Raw genomic sequence first — 24055 nt, 5'->3', positions numbered from 1 at the left:
CACAAGCAGGCATCATTCCTGATCACATCTCACCTTTCCACAGGTGGGAGACAGTTTCATGGTCAAAGATGAAAATGACCAGGGTGAAAGCTTCTGCAAAGCTTGATGGACACATAAGAAGATACCTGGGCTCACTCAGGAGCTGCAGGGATTGAGTGCAAAACTCTCATTTTAATTTCACTCACAGAAATGTGCTGTGGGTGGCATTTCCAGCTAGAACTAACAGCTTAAGTGATGGAAGTCAGGAAAACAATACCTTCAACCATACATCAAGCTCTTGATTACAGCACCTGAGTTCTTCAGTGGTGAGAAGATGCCAGAACAAAAGGTTTGGCTTCTTTGAAGTCCCTGTCTCCCATCACTGCTTTCCTTCCACTGATGCTCATTTTTCTCCTCCTGCAAGTGCTGCACATCTTATGCAAACAATGTCAGAACTGCACAATGTCTTTAACATTAGAAACTTGGCAACAGCTACAGGTCAATGTTTGAGGAGTTACTGAAGGAGAACTTGAAGTGAGGGAGGTTTAAAAGAAAGAAAAAAGAGTTCAAAGCTAATATTTAAACAGAGTCTTTTCTATCAGTCTGCAAGAATGGAAATAAAACATCCACTGCCAGAAGGATGAGCTACTACAGTTTGGAATTCTCATTAGAAGTTGTACAGATTTATTCTTTTCAGTAACTTATAAATTTTCAACTTACACCAACTTTGAACACTGATGACAGGAATTAGTCCTATATTGTAATTATAATCTAACATGGCCTGGTTTAGTCCGTGGGTACATAAAAAATGCTCTTTCAACAAACCATTTGAGAAAATGATGGTGACAACAATTAAGGCTGAAATCCAGACAGCACCTTGGTGCTGCATCCAACTCTCCTTATCAAGAGAACAGAAAGCCAAGATCTGACAAAGTCTGCATTTTACAGCAGCCAAATCTGCCCCTCTTCATCTCAAATACAGCAGCAGTGGGTGCCTGGATGCCAAACAGAAGAGAATCTGTTTAATTTAAATTTTCTTTAAATAAGATCTCAGTTATATAGTAAAGAACATTCAGTAAGGGAACTTCAATTAAAGGCTGAAGCACAGCCCCCTAAATACTGTTCCAATTGTGCATTTTCATCAGTATCCAACACAAGTTAATTCCCAGTCTGACTGAAATAAGGATGCAACAGAGCAGAGAGGGTTTCTTGGCTTCTGGCTTTACAAAAATGCTGGCACATTACTCATGCAACCATTATTGGAAGTGATAGTTAAATTCATTTTGAAAAATGAAAATAGAGTTACTGGTTTTAATAAATTTTGAATGACTGTGGCCTTATAAGTTGGGTAATTCACTAAAAAACTAATTAGAAATGCAATCAGGTTGACAAAGTTTGTCCAAGTATGTTTAATCTATTTCATCAGAAAGGATATCTATCAAGAGGGCAGCTATTCTTAAGGGACAATATACCTATCAGTCATTTGTAGGAATAAAAAAAGCAATGCAGTCAAACCCATTTTGTAAAGGTTAATATAGTCTGAAAAGCATTTATCCCAAATTTTCTCATTTTCAGGACATGCTGAAGCCCCAGAGAGTCCAAAAATAAATTTTTAAAAAGCTACATATTATTCCTGTGACACTTTCAGAGATCAAGTCTCTTCAAAAAGCAGAAAAAGTAGGTTTTGGGAAGGAAGGAGTTCCCAAAATTTAAATAAATGAATACTGCAGAAGGCCAGCAGTCTCAATGCCAACTTCAGAAGCTACAAGCCCAAACAAAACTGGCATCAATGGAGAACAGATGAAGAAAACCTCAAAAACACTCCCTTATTCTTTACAAAAGCTGGATTTTAAAAGCCAACTTCCAGGTTACCCAATATTCAAATTACTATGAAATCACATACTGGAAATACATATTATTTATTAATGATTCTATGATCAAACATCTCTACTTGTAGCTACATTCCCAACAAAAAACTTCCTAAAATCCTTAAGACCACATTGTTTTAAGAGGAGTCCTGAGGAACCAGTTTTATGTTCAATTATGGAATTGTGTTCAGACTCAGGAATTGCCTAAAGGACAAATGGTTCCTGTAATTCCAAGCATTTTGGAAATGGCCAAATGATGGCATTGCCTGCTCTTCTCAGCCAACCTCTGCAGGAGCAGCTCCAAGATTTGCTTCCACTGGTATCCCCCCTATCAGCACTTCCAAAAGCACCACTGAAACCCCAAATATGTGCATGAGGCAGGGCTCCAACTGAGCAGTAGTTCTCACTAATTAATGTCTCCTGGATGAATGGAGGTCACTTAGCAGCTCCTTCCTGAAGCTCTACTTCTGGAAAAGCAAAACCCATCCATTCAAGCACTTCTTAACAGGATCATTACATTTTTTCTTCTGTTCATGTGGAAATTAAGTATGCAGGTCTACTGTCATCCCAACAGTGAAAGCATCTTGAGGAAGCTAATTAAAGCTAAGAACAAACACTTTCACCCCCTCTCCAGCTTATTTTTGCCCCAAAGGAGGATCACAGTATGTTCTGCTGTGGAAAACAGAAAACAGCACTCACTAATCTCTAAACTCTCCTGACACAGGCAGACTGGGCTTGTGCTGCAGCATTTTTGGGCAGCTCCATTCTGGATCACTGACTTTTCCCTCAGATCTCAGGATTTACACTGCCTGCACCACGTCAGCACTTATGCAAAAGCTGCTCATGGAGAATTTAATTGCCAGCCACTGTCCATGAAAAAAAGGCAGCACAAGCTGTAATTGCTCACTGAAGGTTGAGTCACCTTCTTTCCAAGAGGCAAATGAGGTGGGAGAGGGGTGGAATCCCAGCTCTCCCTGCAGCCCTCAGAAGGAAAGACTGAATGAGGTTGTAATCTCCAAGTTTTCCTCACTCACTGGGAGGTCTCAGCCTCCCAAGCACAAGTGATGGATGACAGGAAGGGAAATAAAAATGCAGCTTATGAAAGTGCAGAAGATAAGGTCCTTTTGTGACTAACACACCACAGACCCAGGACTGACTCCCTAAAAAGGCCACCAGCACCAACAGTCCCTTTTTACTGTAATTAATAATGCATTTGTTATCTGAAGCTCATCTGCTGTTTTCTACACAAATCTCACACAAGTATTTTTCACACTCCCTATACACATGTCGAGATTTCCTTTTTGCCATTAATAGAATTTTTCCTTTAAGCCTGTGTTTACCTACAACAATTAAGGCAGCTGGGTTGAGCTTTTTCTGGCTGTTTGGGGGGTGTGGATTTTTTCTTCAAATGCACCTATGATGAAGTAATCAACCTTATCTGTAATAACTAGATCAAAAAACCTTGTCTAAAATTGGTTTAATTTGGAACAATATATACACAGCCCTAAGCTGCCTCTATTACTGTCTCAGGTGGAGCCTTTTGGGAAGCACACCTCTGCTTCTGCAGGATGATTCTCCTCTGCAGTTTCTCTCATGTTGAATTATTTAGGTTTGCATACCATGATTGGAGGGCACTTTTAACGACCCTGTAGTGTATTTCCCTATAAATTACCAGGAAATATTCAACCTTGATAGAACTGAGCTAAAATACTGTTTAGAACTGGTCCCAGCAGCACTGGCTGAAAAGGAGTGGAAATATGAAGCAGAGTGAGCAGAGGAACAGTTTTGGAGAGCTCCAGCCCACACCCCCTACACCCCAAGTCCAGGGAGAGGAATAAATGAGATTTCTGCAGGACACATTACCAGTAGCACTGGGCATTATTCTCCAGCAGCTTCTCCACCATGTGCTCCACCCTGACAAACCAGCTGGGCACAGCTTTGTAGATCAGCGGGGTATCTGACCTGTGCAGGGAAGGGAATAAAACAAACAAACACATCTTTAAATGCTACATTAGTTATAAAGTGCTCTTTAATATTTATTTTTGCACATGACATCTCCTTTTCACAGACTGAGTTCACTGCTGCTGAAATATTATCACAGTTAAAGGTTGGGGTTTGTTTGGTTTGTTAAATTACATAAACTGTTACACTTATGTGAGCTACTATTTTGAAATCCAGTCCTGAAAAAATATTTTACAGCCTTCAAACCCAGTAATTCAGGGAATTTGTACAGCAAGAGCAATCATGAGAATGTTCAAACGATACTTGAATTTGAAATTTGTGCTCCTACATAGTACAACATGATGAACTTCAGTAACTATTAAAATGAGTCATGTTTCAGTCTTCCACATGAGCTCATTCTGCATCACTTTTTATGTGTACATGAGCCTGAAAAGCCAGGGAACATTATGCTGTGCTTTTACTACTTGCATTTAAAATAATAATCACAAATCATAAAGAAGTAACAGCACCTAGGGTTAACCAGAAGAAAGTTCTATTCCAGGAGGAGAGGGAAAGCAAGAAATCCAGATAAGCATATAAAAGAAGTTTTAAATATATCTTAACATATTCCTTATTTCAATAAGCAATAAAAGAAAATTCTTACGGGAGGAGAGCAGTTTCACAACTTGGGATTGCTTAGAAATGGAAACACAATTGGCCAGAGCACAGATTGAGCAATTCCCTAAATTACTTGGGAAAATCAGTATCTCCAAGCATCTGACTAGAGTGTCCCAACCCAGTCTCTGATTTATCAGTTCCACAGTAACTGTTCAGGCAGCACATCCTTCTGGAGGATCCTGGGATCCAACAGTGGGCACGGGTCACTAGCAGGAGCTCAGACATTTCTAACCCTTCACATCCATCCCATTATTCCATTTTGAGGAGGGACAAGAACCCTGGGGCATAGGATCTGTGGGTACAGAGGGGCAAACAACACTGGGACAAGAAGCTCATTCTCCTTTAGCATCAATCCAACCCACAAAATGTTTCTGAAAAATATTACTTTTGTTTAAGTCACTTTGGTTCAGAACTTGGCAATACACAAAAATTCACCTGAGAAACTCCTGTTATCTCCCATGTGCAGTGAGCACATGAACTGCTGCCCAGACCCAGACAAAGACTCCCAAGATCCCCAGTTCTGACCAATGTCCTCCATTTTCAGCAGTTCCAATAAAGACACATTCTAACTGAAAACTATCTACTGTGTCCTTACCAAGCTGTTGTGGTTTTCATGGGTTTTTTGAAAGTTTAGTTGACAGAAAGTTACTAAACAGAGAAGGATCCTGATTTCATGATATGTAAAAAAAGAAGGCAAATTTCTCAACATCCCAAGGATTCAACAACTGCTTGGTTTCAGGGAAAAGCAGGAGTACATTAAGAAGAGTCTGATAGCAAAGTTTTCTTCCATTAATCAATATAACTTATAACTATGTTCAAAGTTAAGAACTGCTCTTCTACTTTTAGCATATTCCAATTATGGTTTGATTTGTGATGGCAGTGAAATGAGCTTTTCAAGTAAAATCCATTGTTCGGTTCTTCCCACCGGATAATTTGCTGCTAGGTGCTGCCTGCAACTTATCATCCATCAACAAAAATGTCAACAGAGTGGCAGGATTAAGGATCTTCTACAGAATCAGCACTTCTGCATCCCTGCTTTTATCTCAGAAGGCCATGACTGGATACTGGAGTTGCTGCACAAGAAAAACACAAGCCTTGCCTGATTTTGGGCCTGCCATTTTTCAAAAACTGTCCCAAATCATCAAGGATGTAACACTTGAAGAGCAATTTCCCTTCTTCCTCCAGGCAGCTGCTAGAAACAAACCAATCCTGCTGCTCAAGAGCAAGCAAAGGTTATTTTTCCTATAAATTAAAGATAAATGTACCCTGCTAGAACACTTCACCTGGCAGAGTCAGAGCCAGACAGAGAGATGAGCTTTTATCACAGCTATTTCAGTACAGGTGCTGTATACATCAGATAAGACTTAAAATCTTCAGGTAATTAAATTAAATATTTTAATTTAAGTCTGTCTTTGCTCATAATAAGAATTTAATACTCTACTAAAACGTTACTGAAGATTCTTTTTCTTTTAATTTGATATTGTTTGGTGATTTTTTTACAACAGCAACTGTGGAAATTTCAAACCAGGGAGAACACTAATAAAAACAAGCTTCATTTCTAGATGAAATCTGTCTAGCCTGTATTCCTCAGAACCAAAACTTATTTGTTCACTGATATTGAAGGCCCATGGAGAATTCCACATGGAGACTTCCCCCAGAGACATCCACCTAGGGAGATGTCTCCCTTTTTAAGCATCTGGGCTTCTTTCAAAGAAATAAGTCCTCTTAGAAGGTTCAAAAGAGCTATATTTTAGCCATTTTATTCAAAACATACAAAGCTTGAACACAAACATCTAAAGACCTTCTGTGATATGCTTATTTGCATACAATTCAAAGAGTATCAAAAAAATCCTTTCCTATCACTCAGCTGCTTAAAAATTAACTTTTTTACAAGAGGTGGTTAGTTAGGAGTTTTACACTGAGAAATGAGCAAGACAAACTACAAAAACACACATTTAAAATCATAAATAAAAACTAAATTTCAGCACTACACCTAAATTCATCAGTTTTATGGCAAAAAAAGGAAAATTTCTTGATGACTAAACCAAAACTGGAGCTCTCCTGAATTAATAATCTCGCTCTGTGTTACTTTTAGTTTTGTCAGGAAAATTAAGTAAAGGAGGGAGGAGCCAGCTGAAGAATTTCTGGGTTAGAAGCTGAGCTGAAGGCAGGTGCAGGTGTGAGCTTACCTCCAGCAGAAGGGGTAGCTGTGCTGGAAGGTGGTGCTGTGGATCAGCCGGCCCTTCTCCTTCAGCCACTTGATGATGTGCTTATCTGCATCCTGAAAACACACATTGGCCTTGGAATGCACATGTCTCTAAGCTACTACAGGATTTGTCTCAGATACTCAAATTAATTTAAAAAAAAATCTATGCATAACCCAGTATTTACACACACACACACACAAAATTGCTATCACATTTATCACATTTCCTGCAGGGGCACTGTAAAACACTAAATTTGCAAAGTTATTTGCTCTCCAAACCCTGTTTATCTACAGTGTCTTCAACGTGTCTCTGCTATATGGATAAATTAGAATTTGTAAATTAAAGCACCAGTCCTTTTATAGCCTTAACTCTCTTTCCATATACACACAACTGTGTGTATAATTCCAATTTTCTGAAGCACCAATACAAGCCAGAAACCACATTATTTAATATCCTAATGACTGAGTCCTCTAATTTTGTGACAGGAAATCACATAGTGCTTTTTACCTAGTATTTAAACTTCCTGGTACCACATTCCTCTAAAGTGACTGAATTTCAGAATTTGAAGCATATTTCACAGTACCTCCCTAACTAACTGGGATTTCATGCTAAGCTGGAAGTGAAAGCTGTATATTGATAATTTAAGACAATCTAGTGAACATACAAGTGTCAGTACGACATTAAGGAAAAAAAAAATATATAAATATCCATGAGTGAAAAATTCAGTATCATAAGAAAATTTTCCAAGAGGCTTAAATTCAGATTTTTACCAGCAAAAAGCTAAACATGGAGCCTCCAGTGTCCTCTTATTTGCCTTAATGCATAAAGCAGGAGGGAAAGATAGCTGATTGAATCCTCAACTTAATTGGAAAAGACTGTAAAATCCTTTATTGCATTTGTTTACAGGAACTTGCTTTGCCATCTAACTGGAGCAGCAGGGCTAAAAGCAATTTGTTTTCTCAGGACATGGACTTGAAGAGGCACTCCCTGCTAGGGATTTGTATCTGCAGCAATGTGGAGTTCCTGGGGGTTCCTTTTCCAGGGATTCTCCTGCACCTGCTGGCGAGAAAATTCCCACTGCAGCACAGGCCACAAGTGGGGAAATGACTGAATTTCTCTTTTCTAGGGGGTCACGTTACATTAACTGGCTGGGAGAAGCTTAATGATGGCACCTGGAAATTCAGAGTCATCCAGAGGTGAGGGAGGCCCTGCACATGTGCCTGGAGACTCTGGACATGACATTTCTGTCAGGAAAAAGCTCAGAGTGAGTGAGAGTCTCTCTGGAGCAGCTCCAAACAGGACACTCCTCTGCCCTCTCACCACAACATTACTTGCATTTCAACTTTTTTCTCAGCTGCTTAATAAACAAATTAAACAAATGTTAAAACAAATTTTAATTTATCCAGATACCAGTCACACATTGAAAACAAGCTCACACAGGGAAAGAAAAGAAAGTTTCTACTATATATAAAATGTATCTTGAATAAAGTATTTCAGGCCCACTGACCTTCACATACTGCCCAGCAAAGTCAGTCACTTCTGCTGTGAAGCAGCCTGATGCATCAACAGGACACACAGGCACAGAGTCCTTCTGAATGATATTAAAATCCATGCAGACTCTGTAATCATCCTGCAAAAGAGACAAGCAGCAAGCTGTAAGAATACAAAATACTGGCTAAGATACCCATCCCTCGAAACAGAAATGAAGTATTGAACAGAAAATGTGATGACTGGACAAGAATAGCAAAATACTCAGGCTTCACTAATCCCAAATACTTATGAGCAAGTCCTTTTTTACAGGACTGTAGTTTTAGTCATGCAGAAAATTAAGATTTCTTCAGACTGTCCCCTAGTACAGGGGATATGTGGATGTGTTTCTCTGCACATCAGTGCATATACACACACGTGTATTTTATGTGTCTGAGCACACGCACACCCATGGAGTGAACAGCTTCAGGCAACCATTGCATGGCAAAGGAATCCAACCACTCCATCCTGAGCCTGGCTCTGCCCAGCTCTCCAGCCAACAGGGCTTGTTTCACAAAGCAGGTTGTTTTAATCAATCCAATTCTGGCATTTCACATAAGCAATCCCATTTTCTGAATGTCTTAACAATCCAAAGTCTTTAAACTGTATTTCTCAATCATTTTTGGCCCATAGGCAATGCTACTGACCAAGAACCACACATGGACAACATCATAGCTTTTTTTCCTGGCCAGTCTCCATTTAAATTTTTAATTTCCTGTAGCAGTAAGGGAAAAAAAAATTTAAAAAAAGAGTTGCTTCAGACTTTCCTGAACATGACTGAACAATAATGGCATCGGAGAAAAGATGAGAACAAAATCAGTAGGGGGATAGAAAAGTTGAGATTTTACCTTCCAGGCTGAAGGGACAGTAAATCTGTACCTTACCCAGTCACAGCAATGGCTGACAGGATACACTGCAGCTGTTTCACAGGAGCTGCACCTGAAGCACCCTCTGAGGCTGCCCAAGGACAGGGTGTAAATGCACATTTACAGGGCAGTGCTCCACAGCTCCCTGAGCTCTCCTTCCCTGGCCCTGACCAACCCAGCTGAGCCAGGGCAGGGCTCCCATGTCCCTTGTGGCCTCATCCAGCCCCTCCAGCTCTCCCCACTATCCCTGATGCTCCCACTCCCCCAAGCCAGACTTGCTGTGTTTTACAAGGATGAAATCCATCCACAGATGGGGAAGTTGGCTGCTTTGTGGACCAAAGCCTTACACATAGAAATAACAAACCAACAAATCCCTGCAGCCCCAGCGCTCACAGCAGAGCACAGCCCTGCTGTCCTAGGGTGATGTTATGATGCTTGTATCCCCATTCCTGTGTGCTGTTCATGCTGGATATCATGTTCTGTGCCTTCAAGACTGGCTCTGAAGAGTGCAAGTTTTGTTTGGGTTTCTCATCAGGCACTCCCCCACGGCTGGTGGGACACACAGACAGGACAGTACATGGTGCTGCTTTTGCTTTGCTTTGCTCTTGCTTCTGCTTGCTCTTGCTTCTGCTCATTAGTTAGTTTAGCTAAACAGTCCAAATTTCTTCCTGGACTGTTTCTCCTTTCCTTTTTTGGACACACTCAAACCTGCTCTGGGCTGGGACCTGGGAACACCAAGAGTTTGCACCCTGTGGCTGCAGCAGCTGCCCCAGCACAGGAGGGACTGAGAACAGAGTGACCACCCCCAGGAGAGACTTTCTGAACTTGTCATCTTTGTCAGAGCAGTGACAGAGTGGTGTCACCCAGTATTGTTCATTTTGTGTGCTGGGGGTGCTGTGCCTGTTAAATAAACAGGTTCTTTCCACTTCTCTCTGAGGAATCCTTCCCAAACCCGTTGGGTTTGCTTTCTGGAGGGGCCCCCTTTGGAGATTCTCTCCCAAACTTGCCCTAAACCAGGACACCTGTCCAGCAGCTGCAGAAAGCATCCCATAATTATTGCCCCTGCCCTTGTGACCCAGAAGAGCCTCTCCAACAGTGAGAACAGCTTCTGTCACACAACACTATTGCTCACATAAAAGCCAAGATCAACATCAGGTTTTTCCAGTGTAGGAGTTACAGTGGTCACTCCTGTACCTCAAAATCCCTCAGAAGATTACACACAGAAGTTGTAATATACAAAATTAATAAGTACAGCTCATTTGTGAGAAATCAAAAGCTTTTTTATGTGAACGTTTAACAAAAGAACAGAAACATGAAGTCAAACATTCACCTTCAGCACCTCTTAGCAAAAACAAACATCACTTTTGCCAAAAGTGTCAGGTACTGAAAAAAAAGTGCATCAGTAACAGATCTATGAAAGTTGTGTGTCACAGCCTGAGCAGGCACTAGCAGTATAGCAAATTAAAAATTTGTATGCAAATTCAAGGGTTACTAAAGCTTTTAAGTTGACTGCAGGTACATCTACATATGATGAAATGCCTGAGCAGCTGAATTTTAGTGTCATGTTAATCTGGAGGTACAATGAGTTTACAGCATTTTTAATACAGGTTTGTCTTGTTCTGTGAGCTTTAATTTTGATGTCTTTTGAACTGAAATAATAGAGTGCTCTGATATGGTGTGGCAGCTTGCATTTGGCAAAGGCATCACACAAGACAATGAAACTACATCTGGAACTTAATGGAAGTGAATTTTTACTTTCCATTTTTTGGAGAAGGATCCATTGCTGAGCTATCAGCAATACAGAACATGTATCAGTAAGTAGGATTATAAATAACTAAGTAAATAAAACCCTGACTTTCCAACTTTATTTATCAAATGGACTCATTTATATTGATGGGAAAGATCAGAGACAAATCTCAAGGCTTGCTGTGAAGGACTGTGCTTTATTTCTTCACCTCTGATCATCCTGGTGCAGTTATTCCTTTTCTATTCACCTCCACCTCAACAGGAAGGTGCAGAGGAGCCAATTAAGCAGGAACACAATCCTGTCTGCTACCATGAACCATCTCCCTTCCTTCAGCTAAGCCTGTCTAAAGCCCAACAAGCAATACCAGCAGGATTCTACACAGAACCTGCTGTGTAATAATGAAATCCTGAGCTTACACCAGCACCTCTGGGAGCTTTTCTGAACAGAAATAATCCAGGGGCTTCAAAACTGAATTACATGCACCCCAAAAAGAAGGCAGCAGCTTTAAGTGCAACACACACTGTGCACTTTCCTTGTGAAGGCAGCACAGCCTTGACTCAGGTCCCTGCACCAAAAGTTATCAAACCTCTCCTTAGCTGATGACTGCAAGGTTTTCTTTGTGATGTCTGTGCACTTTTTCCTCACACAGTGTTTTATATATTTTTTTCTTTGTGAAGCATTTAACTGTTAGTCTCAGGTTTGTTCCTAAGAAAAAATGTTTTACAAGTAATTGCTGATTTCCCAGGGGAGAGAGAGAGAAAAATATTTTTTCCTCTGTGTTTACAAAACTCAGTGGGCTTATTAAAAAAAAATCAAATAAAAGAGGGCAGATAATCCTTGCTCTAAGAGGCCAGTCAAGCTTTCCAACAAGCTGTTTCCAATAAATTTAACTGGACTGTGCAAATACACAATCCACTCTTAGGGATTGTGCGATTCTTTCCTGCCCAGGGAAAGCTTCTTCCAGAGCTCCTTCCCTCCATCTCCCACAGCAAGAGCTCCTGACTCTAAATCAACCCCCACCCCTCTGGAACATCCAGGATTCAGCTCCAGGGAGAGTCTGAGGAGCAGAAGTGGGACAGGATTTACCCTCCTGAGGACACTTGACCAGCCACCACCATTTTCTTCATTAACTGCTAACACAACCCACTCTAATTTTCTTTATTCAGAGCTATATTAAGCTGGAACATCTTTTCATATCAACCATCATCCTGACAAGGGAAACACCACCACAATGGATGTTCCCTTCAGCAAAATGCAGGGGAAAAAGGATGGAAGAGGATGGGCTATTTCACATGAATACAAAGAGGCCTGTTGCTAATGCCAAGTTTCTCTGGAAATTATGACAGAGCTCATGGTCCAGGGATTGCTAATTGCTAGGCACTGCAAGTTTTTTGAGGGCATCTTTGGATAATGGCTGAAGACAGGACACTCTACAAAAAGGACAATGAGCCTGAACCAGTGCATTTAATTCAAGTGTCTAAAAACTGAAATGATTAAATCCATGACAAATTATTCCTCTTAGCTTTAAAAAAAAACAGACTGAGAGACAATAAAGACAGAAAAAAAAAAGAATGGAGTGCAACAAAATCCTTTCACACCAAAGGATAAAGTCTCAGGACAAAAGCAGTGAAAGCATTTTCTCATTCTCTAAAAGCCCAGTGAATAATGAAATTGAAACACTGAGCAGAATTGCTGTTCCCAACCAAAATCATCACTTAGCAAAGCCAGTTTTCACTAGCAGTGCCACAGATCAGCCCTTCCCAAAGCTCCAGCTTCAGCCTCTGGGAAAAGCTGAGCTCAGTGACACCCAAAAGATCCAGTGGGGAGCTCAGCTCACACAACACAACCCAACCTCCAGAGGGGGACACAAAAACCTCCAGCCTAGCACAGGCACTAATGGAAGAGCTCATGAGAATACAAAGCTACATTATTTTCTTACACGTTTAAGCAGCAAATGGGAAGATGGTTGAACATCAATCACCCTGAGAGAGTCCCCAGGAGCTGGAAAGCCAAGCAATGTGTGCTGGCCAAAATTAACATTACAGATACACTACAGGGTAGTTAATACTTACAGCACCAAAATAGGGAGCCTGATGGACAACCCCTGTGCCTTCCTCCTCCTTCACATAACCATCCACCACCACAGTAAAAGCACCATTTTCTTTGCACTGTAACACAAAAATATCATTTTATATATAGATATGTATTTATATAGATATTTATATTTTAGAGATATTTATTTACACACATACAGCAAAACAGAGCTGTTCAGAACCTGGCAGAGCCACAAGCCACACAAAAGAGAAAAGAACTGCATCAAAAATCAGTGACATGGTAAAATGTGACATCCCTGACATGACTTAATGACTTCCCATAGCCCAGACACCTGTGTACTCCATTTAAAGAGTGTCAAGTGTGATTAAATCTCACACCTCTCCAGAAGGCCTCCAAGTCAATTTCTCTTCAAGGCACAGATCTTCACACAGTTCTGTGCTTAACAGACTGCAAATCAATACACTCCTGAACGTGGGGACACAGCCAAGAAAGGTACAAAAGCTTCCCTGCATTTTTTTTTGTCCCCTATACTTCTGAATTAAATAAAAAGTTGGATTTTATAGTCACACATTTTCCTTATTTCCTCCAGAGAATAAGAACATGGTAAATGTTCTAAACAACTAAAAACAGAGAGAAGAGAAAATCCAGAAAAAATTTGCTAAGAAAAGATATGACAATTTTCAGTGTGTTCAGTATACAGATAATGAAAAATAAAGGGTTATTTACTATTCCTTAAAACAAAAATAGTAAAAAAAAAATTACTGCAGTCACAGCTGAACCAAATATGTTAGAAAATATTAAGTTTGGCTTGTTCTGAAGGGAGCTATTTTGAGATAAGATCTCCATTGTAAATAAAAAATTGTAGATGCCCCCATCTGCTCCTTTCAAGCACAGCAGGACTCACAAAATGTATCCATTCCAACCCTCAGATGCACAGTGCAATATTCCAGATTCAGCTGTGTTTGACTTTCCTCTAGAAATATCAGAGATTGCTCCCTGCAGAGGTTTTCCCACCTTTGCTGACTCCTGCACATCTTTAGGAACAGGAAGTGTCTCAAATGGCCAAATCCCTCACAGGAGGTCCCAGCTGTCTGGCCAGCAGTGCTGCACCTCTCCTCTTTGAAAAATCTCATCAGTTTTTAATCAGATTTTTTTTAAAAAATTAGAAAAATTCTCTAGGCACTCTCCTGTTGCTACATATTCGTTTATCATGTATGATGCCAGAGCTAATGCAGCTGAAAAGCTGCATCCAGATAAATCTGATACATCAGTAGGGTTTTAGCAAAGGATTTTAACTCTTCAGTGGGAAACATGACATGACTGTCATTGTTATCCAAGTCATTCCCTTGTGAAGAAAAGCTGGACTTAGGAGGTAGACAACAATCACCAGATGAGAAAATGAGAGAATATTGGTTAATATGCACTTGTTGATATGTATTGAAGTGTCTCTGCAATCTGAAATCAAACTTCTATTTATCATCCACTGTTTACTCTGAGTATATTTAAAACTTAAAGGAAAAAATTAGAGAAAAAAGTCAACTCTGTTTTTCAAACTTTCACTATTTAATACAATCTGGAGTTTGTTATTAGAACCCAAGATCTTTTTATAATATAAACAAGAACTACTCAGAATTAGTTTTATTTTTGTCTTTATATTCTGTATCAAACACCAAACTGGTTCATCTTACCTGAATAAAATATTCAAAGAGTGGCTTGTATTTCTTGCCTTTAAGAACAATACCAGGAAACCTGAAGAGAAAGATTTACAAGAATATAAATGAACAACTTGAAAACTGGGTTTTTTTCTATTTGCTTCTTCACCTCCCTGACAGAATTTGATTTCAGAAGACAAAAATAATTTCCTTAAGTTTACTTCCCACCTGTGTGGTAACTTGGGAGAAAAACCAATGTCTTTTATGCATCTCTGCTACCAGTCAACTACTTGTACCTGATGGGCTTCAATCAAATAATCAATATCAATTAATAAAGGAATTAAGCATTAATGACAAGCTCCTTATGGTAAAGCCAGGCAAGAATCTTCTGGATAAAACACAAGAATCATAACAACAAAGCCCTAAAGCTCAGCATGTCCAAGAGCACTAAATAATGACCCAAAACACCTGAAGTTTTACATACAGAAGACAGTGACACAGGTATTGCAGCCTGTGAGGCTCAGATATCTCATTCTTATTCCAAACTGGGCATCCAGCCTCTCCCCAGGCATCCCAGGGGATGATCCCACCCAGACAGGGCTGCCTGGGGAGCAGCTGAACCAGACAAGGCACAGGGGCAGGGATGGAGCCTCTGACAGCAGCTGACAAAGGCAGGGCTCAGGTTGGGATTTGCAGCTCACAACTCCCCTGAAAGTGCTTAAATTGCCCAACTTCAGGGGGAAAATCCAGTTAAAACATAACTTAATCTAATAGATGGGCTGGCTCTCTGACTGTGTCCCAGCTGTGGTCTCTCCCTGCTCTGGCCTTGATCTACAACTTCCAAACAATGGTCAAACCATAAACACTGGACTCCTTCAAAGTGGGGGACTTGCCCAAGCTGTTTTTCCCCTGCACAGGAAGGACCTGCAGCAGCATTTACTGCCAAGTTCAAGAAAACAAGCCCACACAGGAAAGGAAAGTAGTCTAGCTTACAAAAATATTCATGTATCTTTTCTAATTGGTTTCCATGCTTTGTCTTCTTCCTTGCTATAGATACACTCAAAAATCAATTGTTATTTCTTCTATTAATTTTTTCTATTAACTCAGCTTTGTTTGCAGGCCAGCTGTCAAGCCCCTACATACTCAGCTCAGCACACACAATATCCTCTAGGAATAGGGGAGATTTCTATTTTCAGCCTCAGCTTTGCAGATGGTTTATATGTTTTTATATTACAAACAGCCTTAGGAATGTTTGAGGTGCTTAATCGGGATCAGATGAGAGAGAAGCATCCCAGTGCTCAGCCACACAGATGTGGGAATGCTCAGATACAGAATGTGAAGCACCAGAATTGGCTTAAAAAAAATAAAAAAAAAAAGTAGTTATATTCTTTTTTAACACAAGTCAGAGAAAGGTAAAGGCTGTGGATCACATTCCTGATTTTCATTTTGGGATCTGAAATGCTTTGTTTGTCAAAGTCCTGAACTTCAGGTTGAAAATTTATACAATGGTGCCTTCTTGTGACCTAAGTTATAGCAGTAAGATTTGTTTAAAATCACTTCAGCAATCCTTCACTCTCGGGAGATCAGAAATCTCTGGTTTGGATTCTTTAGAATCCAAAAAGAGACAAGCAGGAAAAACGGTGTGAAGAAATTAAATGCTTTTAATTAAAAGCATTAAATTAAAAGCATTAAAAATTAAATTCCAAAGGACTGGAATCTAACACAAGGGGAGGGAAATGCTCAAAAACCACATCCTACCCCTGCTAAATAAAACAGGGTATTTTGGTATTACCCCAATGCCAAAACTGGGGTAATACGCCCAGACACACTCATGAGGTTCAGGGGACTTCAGACACTGACCATTCCCTGACCTCAGCCTGATCCTGCTGTAGATTTTGTTCCATCAACTTCTCCCCCAAGGCCCTGACTGCTTGAGAATGTAAAAGTGAGATAAAGGAAGAAAAAAGTTAAGAGCAGAAGTGGTGAAGTTCATTTCTGTGAATTTAGATACTTTTAGATCTACATCTTTCACAGATCCATTCAACTACCAGCTACCTTTTAATTGTCTCACATTAGGGAAAATTAATTTTTACATATCATCAGAAAATCTGGAGCATGACCAAAACCAGAAAAGATATCAGCTTGAGAAGAGACCACAGCACTAATACAAAAAGAATGAAAATATACTGCTCTGCAAAGAGATTTGCTAGCAGCCTTATAGACAGGCAGAGGTTAAAAAAAAAGGGAAATTTAAAAAATAATCAGAGATTGGAGGGAGTGAGTGGTGATGTTAGAAATACCATTAGTCAGGGACATAAATTCAACACCTGAAATGTGCATGGCTGCCTTAAAGAGCAGGCTCTTCCAATTTCTGATGAAGACACCACATCAAAAGAAGGCCAAAATGTTCTGTGCACTCCTGATATAGAATGACTGCAGTCACACTGAAGTTAAATTTGTAGTATTGCATTAAAAGAAGAATTTGGAAATAAAAGACAACAGATGAACAAATTTAATAGATGAGCTAGCTTGCTTTGTTTTTAAGCCTAAAGCAGCTGTATTTAAAAATACTTAAGAACATAAAATGGTTTTGATAGAAGTTTTTAGACACTCTGAACAGATGTCAAGATCAGAAAGGAACAGAGTATCTGCATTTCCCAAGAGAACTGAAGCACTGATGGACCTAAAAACCACTGAGACAGGTCTAACAACCTGATTCAACTTCAGGTGATGGACAGTCTTTAGTAAGAGAAGTGCTAAAGAGCATACAATGTTTGGGGCAGAATTGCCAGCTTAGATAGCAAGCAAGCAGATCAAATTTAGGTCTTAATATTAGTGAGAGTTTTGATACTTTATCATTCCAACACCCACAAATACTGGAACTGGAGGATACACCAGCACTTCAAGAGAAAGTTATTGTTAATTCAGTATCAGAGCAAAAGAAAATTCCCAGTGGTGGCCTGGCAGGGCCATCCTGGCACTGACACTGCTCAGTGGCTCCACTGATGACTCAGAGGGGAGGGAAAAACTCCAGAGATCAGAAGTTCAGCCAAGCCTGAAGAATGAGAGCACTGAACATCATCTTTAGAAACTGAACACCAGCTTAAATTGGTACAGACCAAGTGACAGATTAAGAGCATTCTCATAGAGGGGGGAAGGGCAGAAATCAATGCAGGAATCTAAAATAATTCAACTGTCACAGTATGAGCCATCAGAACAGGAAACATCTGAAACATTCCAGCTCTGTATTTCCCTAATTTAATGAGTACATGCAACTGCTTAGCTGAAATATCATCTATTTTTTCAATTTACAGCTTTCAAATGCTTGATAAAAAGACTAAAACAGAAATAACTGATGTCAGTGAAGAAGGGGTGTTATTCTCAAAACCATTTCCAGTCTCTATTTTTTTTATTGTGGTTATGTGGGCTTTATAGGGTTTTCTGGTTTGTTTGAATAAGGTGAACAAACAAGTGTTTGTTGTAGTTGACCTCTTTAACAGGCTGCTGGTTTATACAAAACGTTTAAGAGAAGCCAAGACAGACATTTTGTCTAAAAGAGCTACCCTGCCCAGACTGACTTCTTAAAGAATTCCTCTTTTTCCACCTAATCAAGATGAGTAAGCAGAAAGCAATGACTGCCACTAATTAGAGAAGTTAATATTGATTTGCTAAAAACAATGGGATTGCTTTGCCCATTTCCCTTTCAATCTTTACATCATGTGTAGAAGGAGGCATCTGGACCACACCTCCAGCATTTTCTCAAACTTTTACCTTTATGTAAACACAAAGGAGAAGGGTGGACTATGGAACCTTTATTCCCCACTACAATACAGGGACCCAATGAAAGTTTTTTTCTATTTGTAGCTTCACATACAAGACCAATTTGTTCCAGCAAATTTCAATTCCTTTTATAGATTTTTGCAATATAAACACAGATGCAGGGAAATCCATCTTCTCAAAAACATTTACCTTCTGATCTAGAAAAACACTGAAAGCTAGCAATATAATAATTTATGTACTTGCCTGTCAAGTATCTGATATTCACTGTCAGATTTGTACAGTGCCACCAGCCTGGACTCCATCAAAATGTAAATCTTCCCTGTGGCTTTATCTAGAATATAAAATAGAACAGGAGTTTCACAAATCTCAGTTTAATCCCCTCATTTGCACCATTATGAAACCTTTCAATATATGCAAGATATTTTAACAATAAAACTGCCCAGAATAATCCTTTGCTACTTTCCAGCTACTTTTTCCCCATACAGCCAGTTAAGGAACACTTTCCAAAGGCTAAGTTTAAATAGAAACCACAGGATAAAGCCCAGGTCACTGATTTTCAGTGTGTTTTGTTGTTGCAGAGGCAGAAATACCTTGTCTATTATTGCTGAGTCAAATAAAAAAGCAATTGAGAAGTTTCAGTAAATTGTAACTGAAACAGAGGGAAATGATTGGAAGATGAACAATGACTACACAAAATTAATATTATTAAGTTGTAAGGTAATGATTGCACTTCATGCAGCCTTCCTGAGATTTGCTATTTCAATTTCATGCTTGGATTTCTTTATAAAAGAAGTATATACCAACAAAGGAAGTTAACATCAAAAATGAGTGAAATGTTATGAAGAAAACTCATTTTCTATCCCAAACCATCCTGATTTCCTAACTGCAATGAGAAATTTTATTCAGGTTGCTACCCTGTCCCACAGCAGTGAGCCAGAGACATCCAAACCCAACTCAGGGCCTCAGGAAAGTGAGGTTATTATTTCTGAAAATACCCAGTATTTCTTTTTAAGATGACTAAATTCATGTTCAAACTTTTCAAAACTGAAACACACTTAGTTCTCTTCAAAGAAAGAAAACCCAAACAGGTGGAGTTCACTGCAGAGGCCTGCACAACCTCATGTTTAACACACAACAGATTCATGAGGTTCTGTTGAAACTGGAAATTCCTACTCACTATTTTACTTTATTAAAAAAAGGGGAGAGGTGTTTATATATGAAGGTATAATTAAAGACTACAAACACACACACCTTTTTTTATTGTTCTTTATTTCACCTATCAGTATTTTGTAAGGAATAGTCCTCTCAATTCATGTTAAATAACAAGAGCAGAGCAGCTGGAAATCATCAGCCACATCCAAAGTGAATCTCATCCTCCACACTATCACTGCTTCAACCCCAGAAAAGTTCTGTGAATTTCACATAAACCAGACTAAAATACAACCCATAAATACATATCCACAGGCACTGAAGGAAGGGGTGTTGCACACTTGCCTCTGAGTTTTACATACTGCAGTTCTGGGTTAACACAGAGGGCCAGGTTGCTGGGCAAGGTCCAGGGAGTCGTGGTCCAGGCAACAAGGGAAACACTTGGATCTTCCTCCAGAGGGAAGCTCACGGTCACTGAGGGATCCTGAACATCCTGAAAAACAATTTCACATGCCATGTTCATCTGCAATGGAAAAGGTGCAGTGGCAGCATTAAAGTCAGGAGAGAGCACCAGTCACTGAGCTCCTCATTACACCAGTGCAGTCTGCCAGTCCAACCAGGCCACAGGGTTAAAATCCCCATTAGCAGGGAGATTTGGGGCATTTGCTGCCAAAACACCAAAGAAAGACAAGTGCAGTTCCTATAGGCACCTCTTATAACCCCATTTTCAAAGTTTAGAACCAATCTCAAGGGTCAGGAAAATGAGCAGTTTATCAGATACTGCTAAATAAAGCCTCTTCCACATTTTCTTCTGCAGCCAGGGACAGCCATCACATAAAATGATTCATCTCTAATTAAGAAGTTGTTGTTAACAAGGGGGAAAAAACATTTGGGGTACTTAAAAACAAGAGTATGTCAATATTTAATTGTAAAAAACCTTTATACAGGGAAGAAGACCCTCTTGAGGGAAGAAGACTTTTGTCAGCTACCCTGTAAAACTTCACCTTCAAATGAGTCCTAAAAATCCTCTGAAAAGAAGTTTTTCTTTCAGCCAACTACAACCCTATTCAGTCACTTCACATTTCACATATGATGAAAAGCTGCTTGTAAAAACGAGTCTAGGCCTGCAAATGTGAAATTTTCCCTCTGAAATTCCACGTGCCAGCTCAGAGGGTGCCATGCACAGCGACCCTCAGCCCTAAAATAAGTCCTGTGGCCACGGCTCTGCTTTCCACCCAGCATCATGGAACACTTAATGGCATCATGGGACAGGCAGCTATTTATGTCTGAGCTGAGGGCTGCTCCAGAGGGAATTTTCTGTGAACATCTGGTGCAGTCAACAGTAAAACACAAACATTACATAAGCCATGGCCCAGGCTCAATAGCAGGCAGAGATGGAGCCCTCGGTTCGGGCGGTACCGAGTGCGAGGCAGCGCCGCAGGCTCCTCACTGAGCTCACCAAGGAGATAAAAACAACTGGCAAAGCCTGAAAATACCATCCAGGCTGGCAGGTAATGTGTTGTGTAGTGGTTTAGCTGTTAAAATTTCACCTGCAGACACCATTTCCTCAGTTTAATGCAGTACCAGCTGCTGGCATTGATAACCCAGGTGTGCCTGGGACACCCAGCTCTGGTTCAGAAGGTGCTTCTTGTGCTCCTGATGTGTGTCCCAGCTCTCAGAGGATCCACAAACAGCAGCCAAAGGCTGCTTCCCACTGTGAGAAAGGCAACAGCTGCCTCACACCCAGAAATGACTGTGCTCACCAACAACAAATCCTGTCAGCTCACAGACCCACCACTCCCAAACACCATTTGTGGCAGATGAGAAAGGTAATTTCTGCATGGCGTGGCAGAGCAGCATCCCACCCACACACACCTCTGGTTCTAGAGTAGGAAACAGCATCTAAATATTTCATTAAGACTCCAGAAGAGAAAAGAGCTTCAAGCTTTATGGGAAAAGAGAACATAGATACACACACATACAAACCCTCCAAAATAGTCTTTTTTTCTAAAGAAATCTCATTTATCTGAGCCTGTGTGAAATGGCAGCCAATAAGGCAAGAAAAATAATTATTTCAGTTGTCAGACAGTCACAAAGATCTCTTTGCAAATCTCTCTTTCATAAATCACAAACCATTTTTTCTTCAGTATAAATACCCTTCAGCAACACTGAAAGCTCTGGTATCTCTCTGGTATCTGTGGGCTGCATTGTACTCCAAGTCTATTTAAACATTTGTTTTAAAACCACTATTTTTGGCCAGAAAACTGGCCTCTTTTAGGCCAAGATATAGAGAGCAGATGTACAATCTGTGCTAGCTCTCTGCTCTCACAATGCAAGTGGAAGATTTACAATGTAAGGATGTGGAGGCCTGGGTCAGGATTGGAGGGGATACAAAACCTCTATCTAAAAACTAATGTGGAATTTGGCAAATTGGGACACAAGTTCTGCCCTCACATACATGAACATGAGTTTGTTGTGAGAAGCTGCACTTGCTTCATCTTGCCACATATTTTTAAAGAAACATTTTATAAACCACAGTAAATCCTGCATTATATTGGGTCAAACATTTTCTGGTGTTTCCCAATGTAAATTAATGATTCTTAGAAGAACCATTATCCTACAGCTCAGAGTCTCTGACATTCCTTACAAAGCTGCTCACAGAAGATTCAAACCCTGCCAAAGGCCCTCTTCTTTTCAGATGTGCACAGACAGGGACACCTGCAGCTCTCCTCTGAAAATTCACCACTGCAATAAAGCCTTGAGAGCACAGAGAGGGAGGAGTTTACCACAACAAAAAAAAATGTGCACTTTAAATATCGGTAAGTAGTAACCAAGGAAGAAGTCTAAGGTCAAGTAATCCAAACAAATACAGCAAAATATGATCAAAATTAACCTATTTACCTAGATTTTACCACCCATTTGGAGTGTCATGACATGTTTAGGTGCCACCAAGTGAAAAGTACTAAAGCTTTTCAAGTTCAAACCTAAGGAAATAGAGAAATCTGATTGCAGCTTACCTTGTAGTTCTGATGGGACTCAAAGTTGGACAGGGGGGTGTTGCATGCAGTAGAAAAAGGCATGACCTTAACCCCTCTATACACCAGGCCTTTGTCATAGAGCTGCTTGAAAACCCACCTGGAAGTACACAAGGAACAAGGAATGACTTGGTGTTTCCCATTTAGTCAATAAACTGTAAAATGGCATTTCTGCTCCAGCTGGAGTTTCTTTCTGAGTAACTCCTTTTTTAAAAAAATCCACCATAAACTTAAGACAGTATTTGCAAGTCAAAAGGCAGAGAGATAACTGATGGCAACTGCATTTCTGGCAGATTTTAGCTTTGGCTGGTACTAGCAGCTTGGTATTCCATGCACTGGCTGCACAGCACAGAGATTCACCACAATATGGATTTGTGTTCCATCTAAATCCCTTCTCACATTTCCTGAATACAAAAATCACCTGAAATTTGAACAAGGCTGAAATCAGTCATAACTTAGAGAAGAGCTGTAGTGACATGGCTGCTCACCTCTCACATGATCTTCATTTTCTGCTGCAGCATCCAGTGCTACAGCAGAGACTCAGATATAAATCAGAGTCACCTGCAACCCAGCCCAAGTAAATCCTGATCATCTGAGAGCATTTTCACAGGAGGCCAAGGTTAACCATGAACTCAGTGCTGCAATTTAACTTTCTACTTTGAACTCAGATCCTCACCAAGACGTCAGTCTCACACCAAGGTCTAACTCTGCTTAGGAAATCATCAGTTCAGCCTGGAGCATAGCTGGAGCCTTATGTTTTCTTGAAATAATCAAGACAGCACGTAATATTGCAAGTGACAAATTGACTCAATGCTCAAGGTGAATGGAAGTTGGAAGAGAAACTCCTCACACAACAACTCAAGGTGTCCATGTGATGGAGAAACCCTGAATGCTCCAGGGTTTCCTCAAGGATCATCAACATTTATCAGCTTCTCCCATCTTGCTGACTTGCACACTCAGTGGCACAGCCTGCAGGCTGTAAGGCAGGAGAGGCCAAGCCTTAAATAATCCTGCCAGCTTCAACTCACAAATCAGAGCTGCTGCAGAGCCTCCTCGTTTTGAATTTCACAGCAAAACTGTTAAACTCTGCTGACTTTAAAAGCTCCTTTATTCAAACTATGTTTTCAAACCATCCTGATCCCTTTTCTGGGTCCCTTTGCAGATAAATAGCTCATTGCTAAGCAACCAACCCAGTCCTGGCAAGCAGCACTTCTTTCTGCAGGCTGTCATTTTGAGCTTGAGAATCTGGACCTGTATTTCAGTCAGTGTCTTGTCCTCTATGCTTGAAATTATCATCTTCAACAAAAAACACAAGTAGACTATTGCACTGATTTTATCTGTGGCTCAAAATAAGAGTATCAAAAGACATGCTCTGGCTTGCTGACATGGAAGTCCTGTGATGCCTTAATCAGAATAATTATTACACTGTAGATTAGGCAGCTGGAGCAAATACAGAATGTCACACAGAAAAGATGTGCAGTCCAATCAGATTCATCCATGGGCCTCCAGCAGAAGTCCAAAACTCTCCTATGAGTGCTCATTAACATCAGAAAAATTATATAATCCAAAGT

The 24055-nt window shown here is 40.2% G+C and overlaps 1 protein-coding gene across 2 annotated transcripts in view; it reads right to left on the bottom strand.

The window, feature by feature from the left end:
* Window positions 1-24055, bottom strand: part of IARS1 (isoleucyl-tRNA synthetase 1) — a 94092-nt gene that overhangs the window by 54874 nt on the left and 15163 nt on the right. For both annotated transcript variants that reach the window (XM_066557992.1, XM_066557991.1), the window contains exons 7-14: window positions 22467-22584; window positions 19795-19942; window positions 18544-18631; window positions 14557-14617; window positions 12886-12981; window positions 8181-8303; window positions 6656-6747; window positions 3711-3809 (exon numbers count right to left, since the gene is read on the bottom strand). In XM_066557992.1, coding sequence (XP_066414089.1) covers window positions 3711-3809; window positions 6656-6747; window positions 8181-8303; window positions 12886-12981; window positions 14557-14617; window positions 18544-18631; window positions 19795-19942; window positions 22467-22584 — 825 coding nt within the window. The remainder of the gene's footprint in view (window positions 1-3710; window positions 3810-6655; window positions 6748-8180; window positions 8304-12885; window positions 12982-14556; window positions 14618-18543; window positions 18632-19794; window positions 19943-22466; window positions 22585-24055) is intronic.

This window comes from Molothrus aeneus, chromosome 12, assembly GCF_037042795.1.
Source record: "Molothrus aeneus isolate 106 chromosome 12, BPBGC_Maene_1.0, whole genome shotgun sequence".
Taxonomy (NCBI): domain Eukaryota; kingdom Metazoa; phylum Chordata; class Aves; order Passeriformes; family Icteridae; genus Molothrus; species Molothrus aeneus.
The sequence above is the reverse complement of the archived record's forward strand: the minus strand, read 5'-3'. Positions and strand labels throughout refer to the sequence as shown.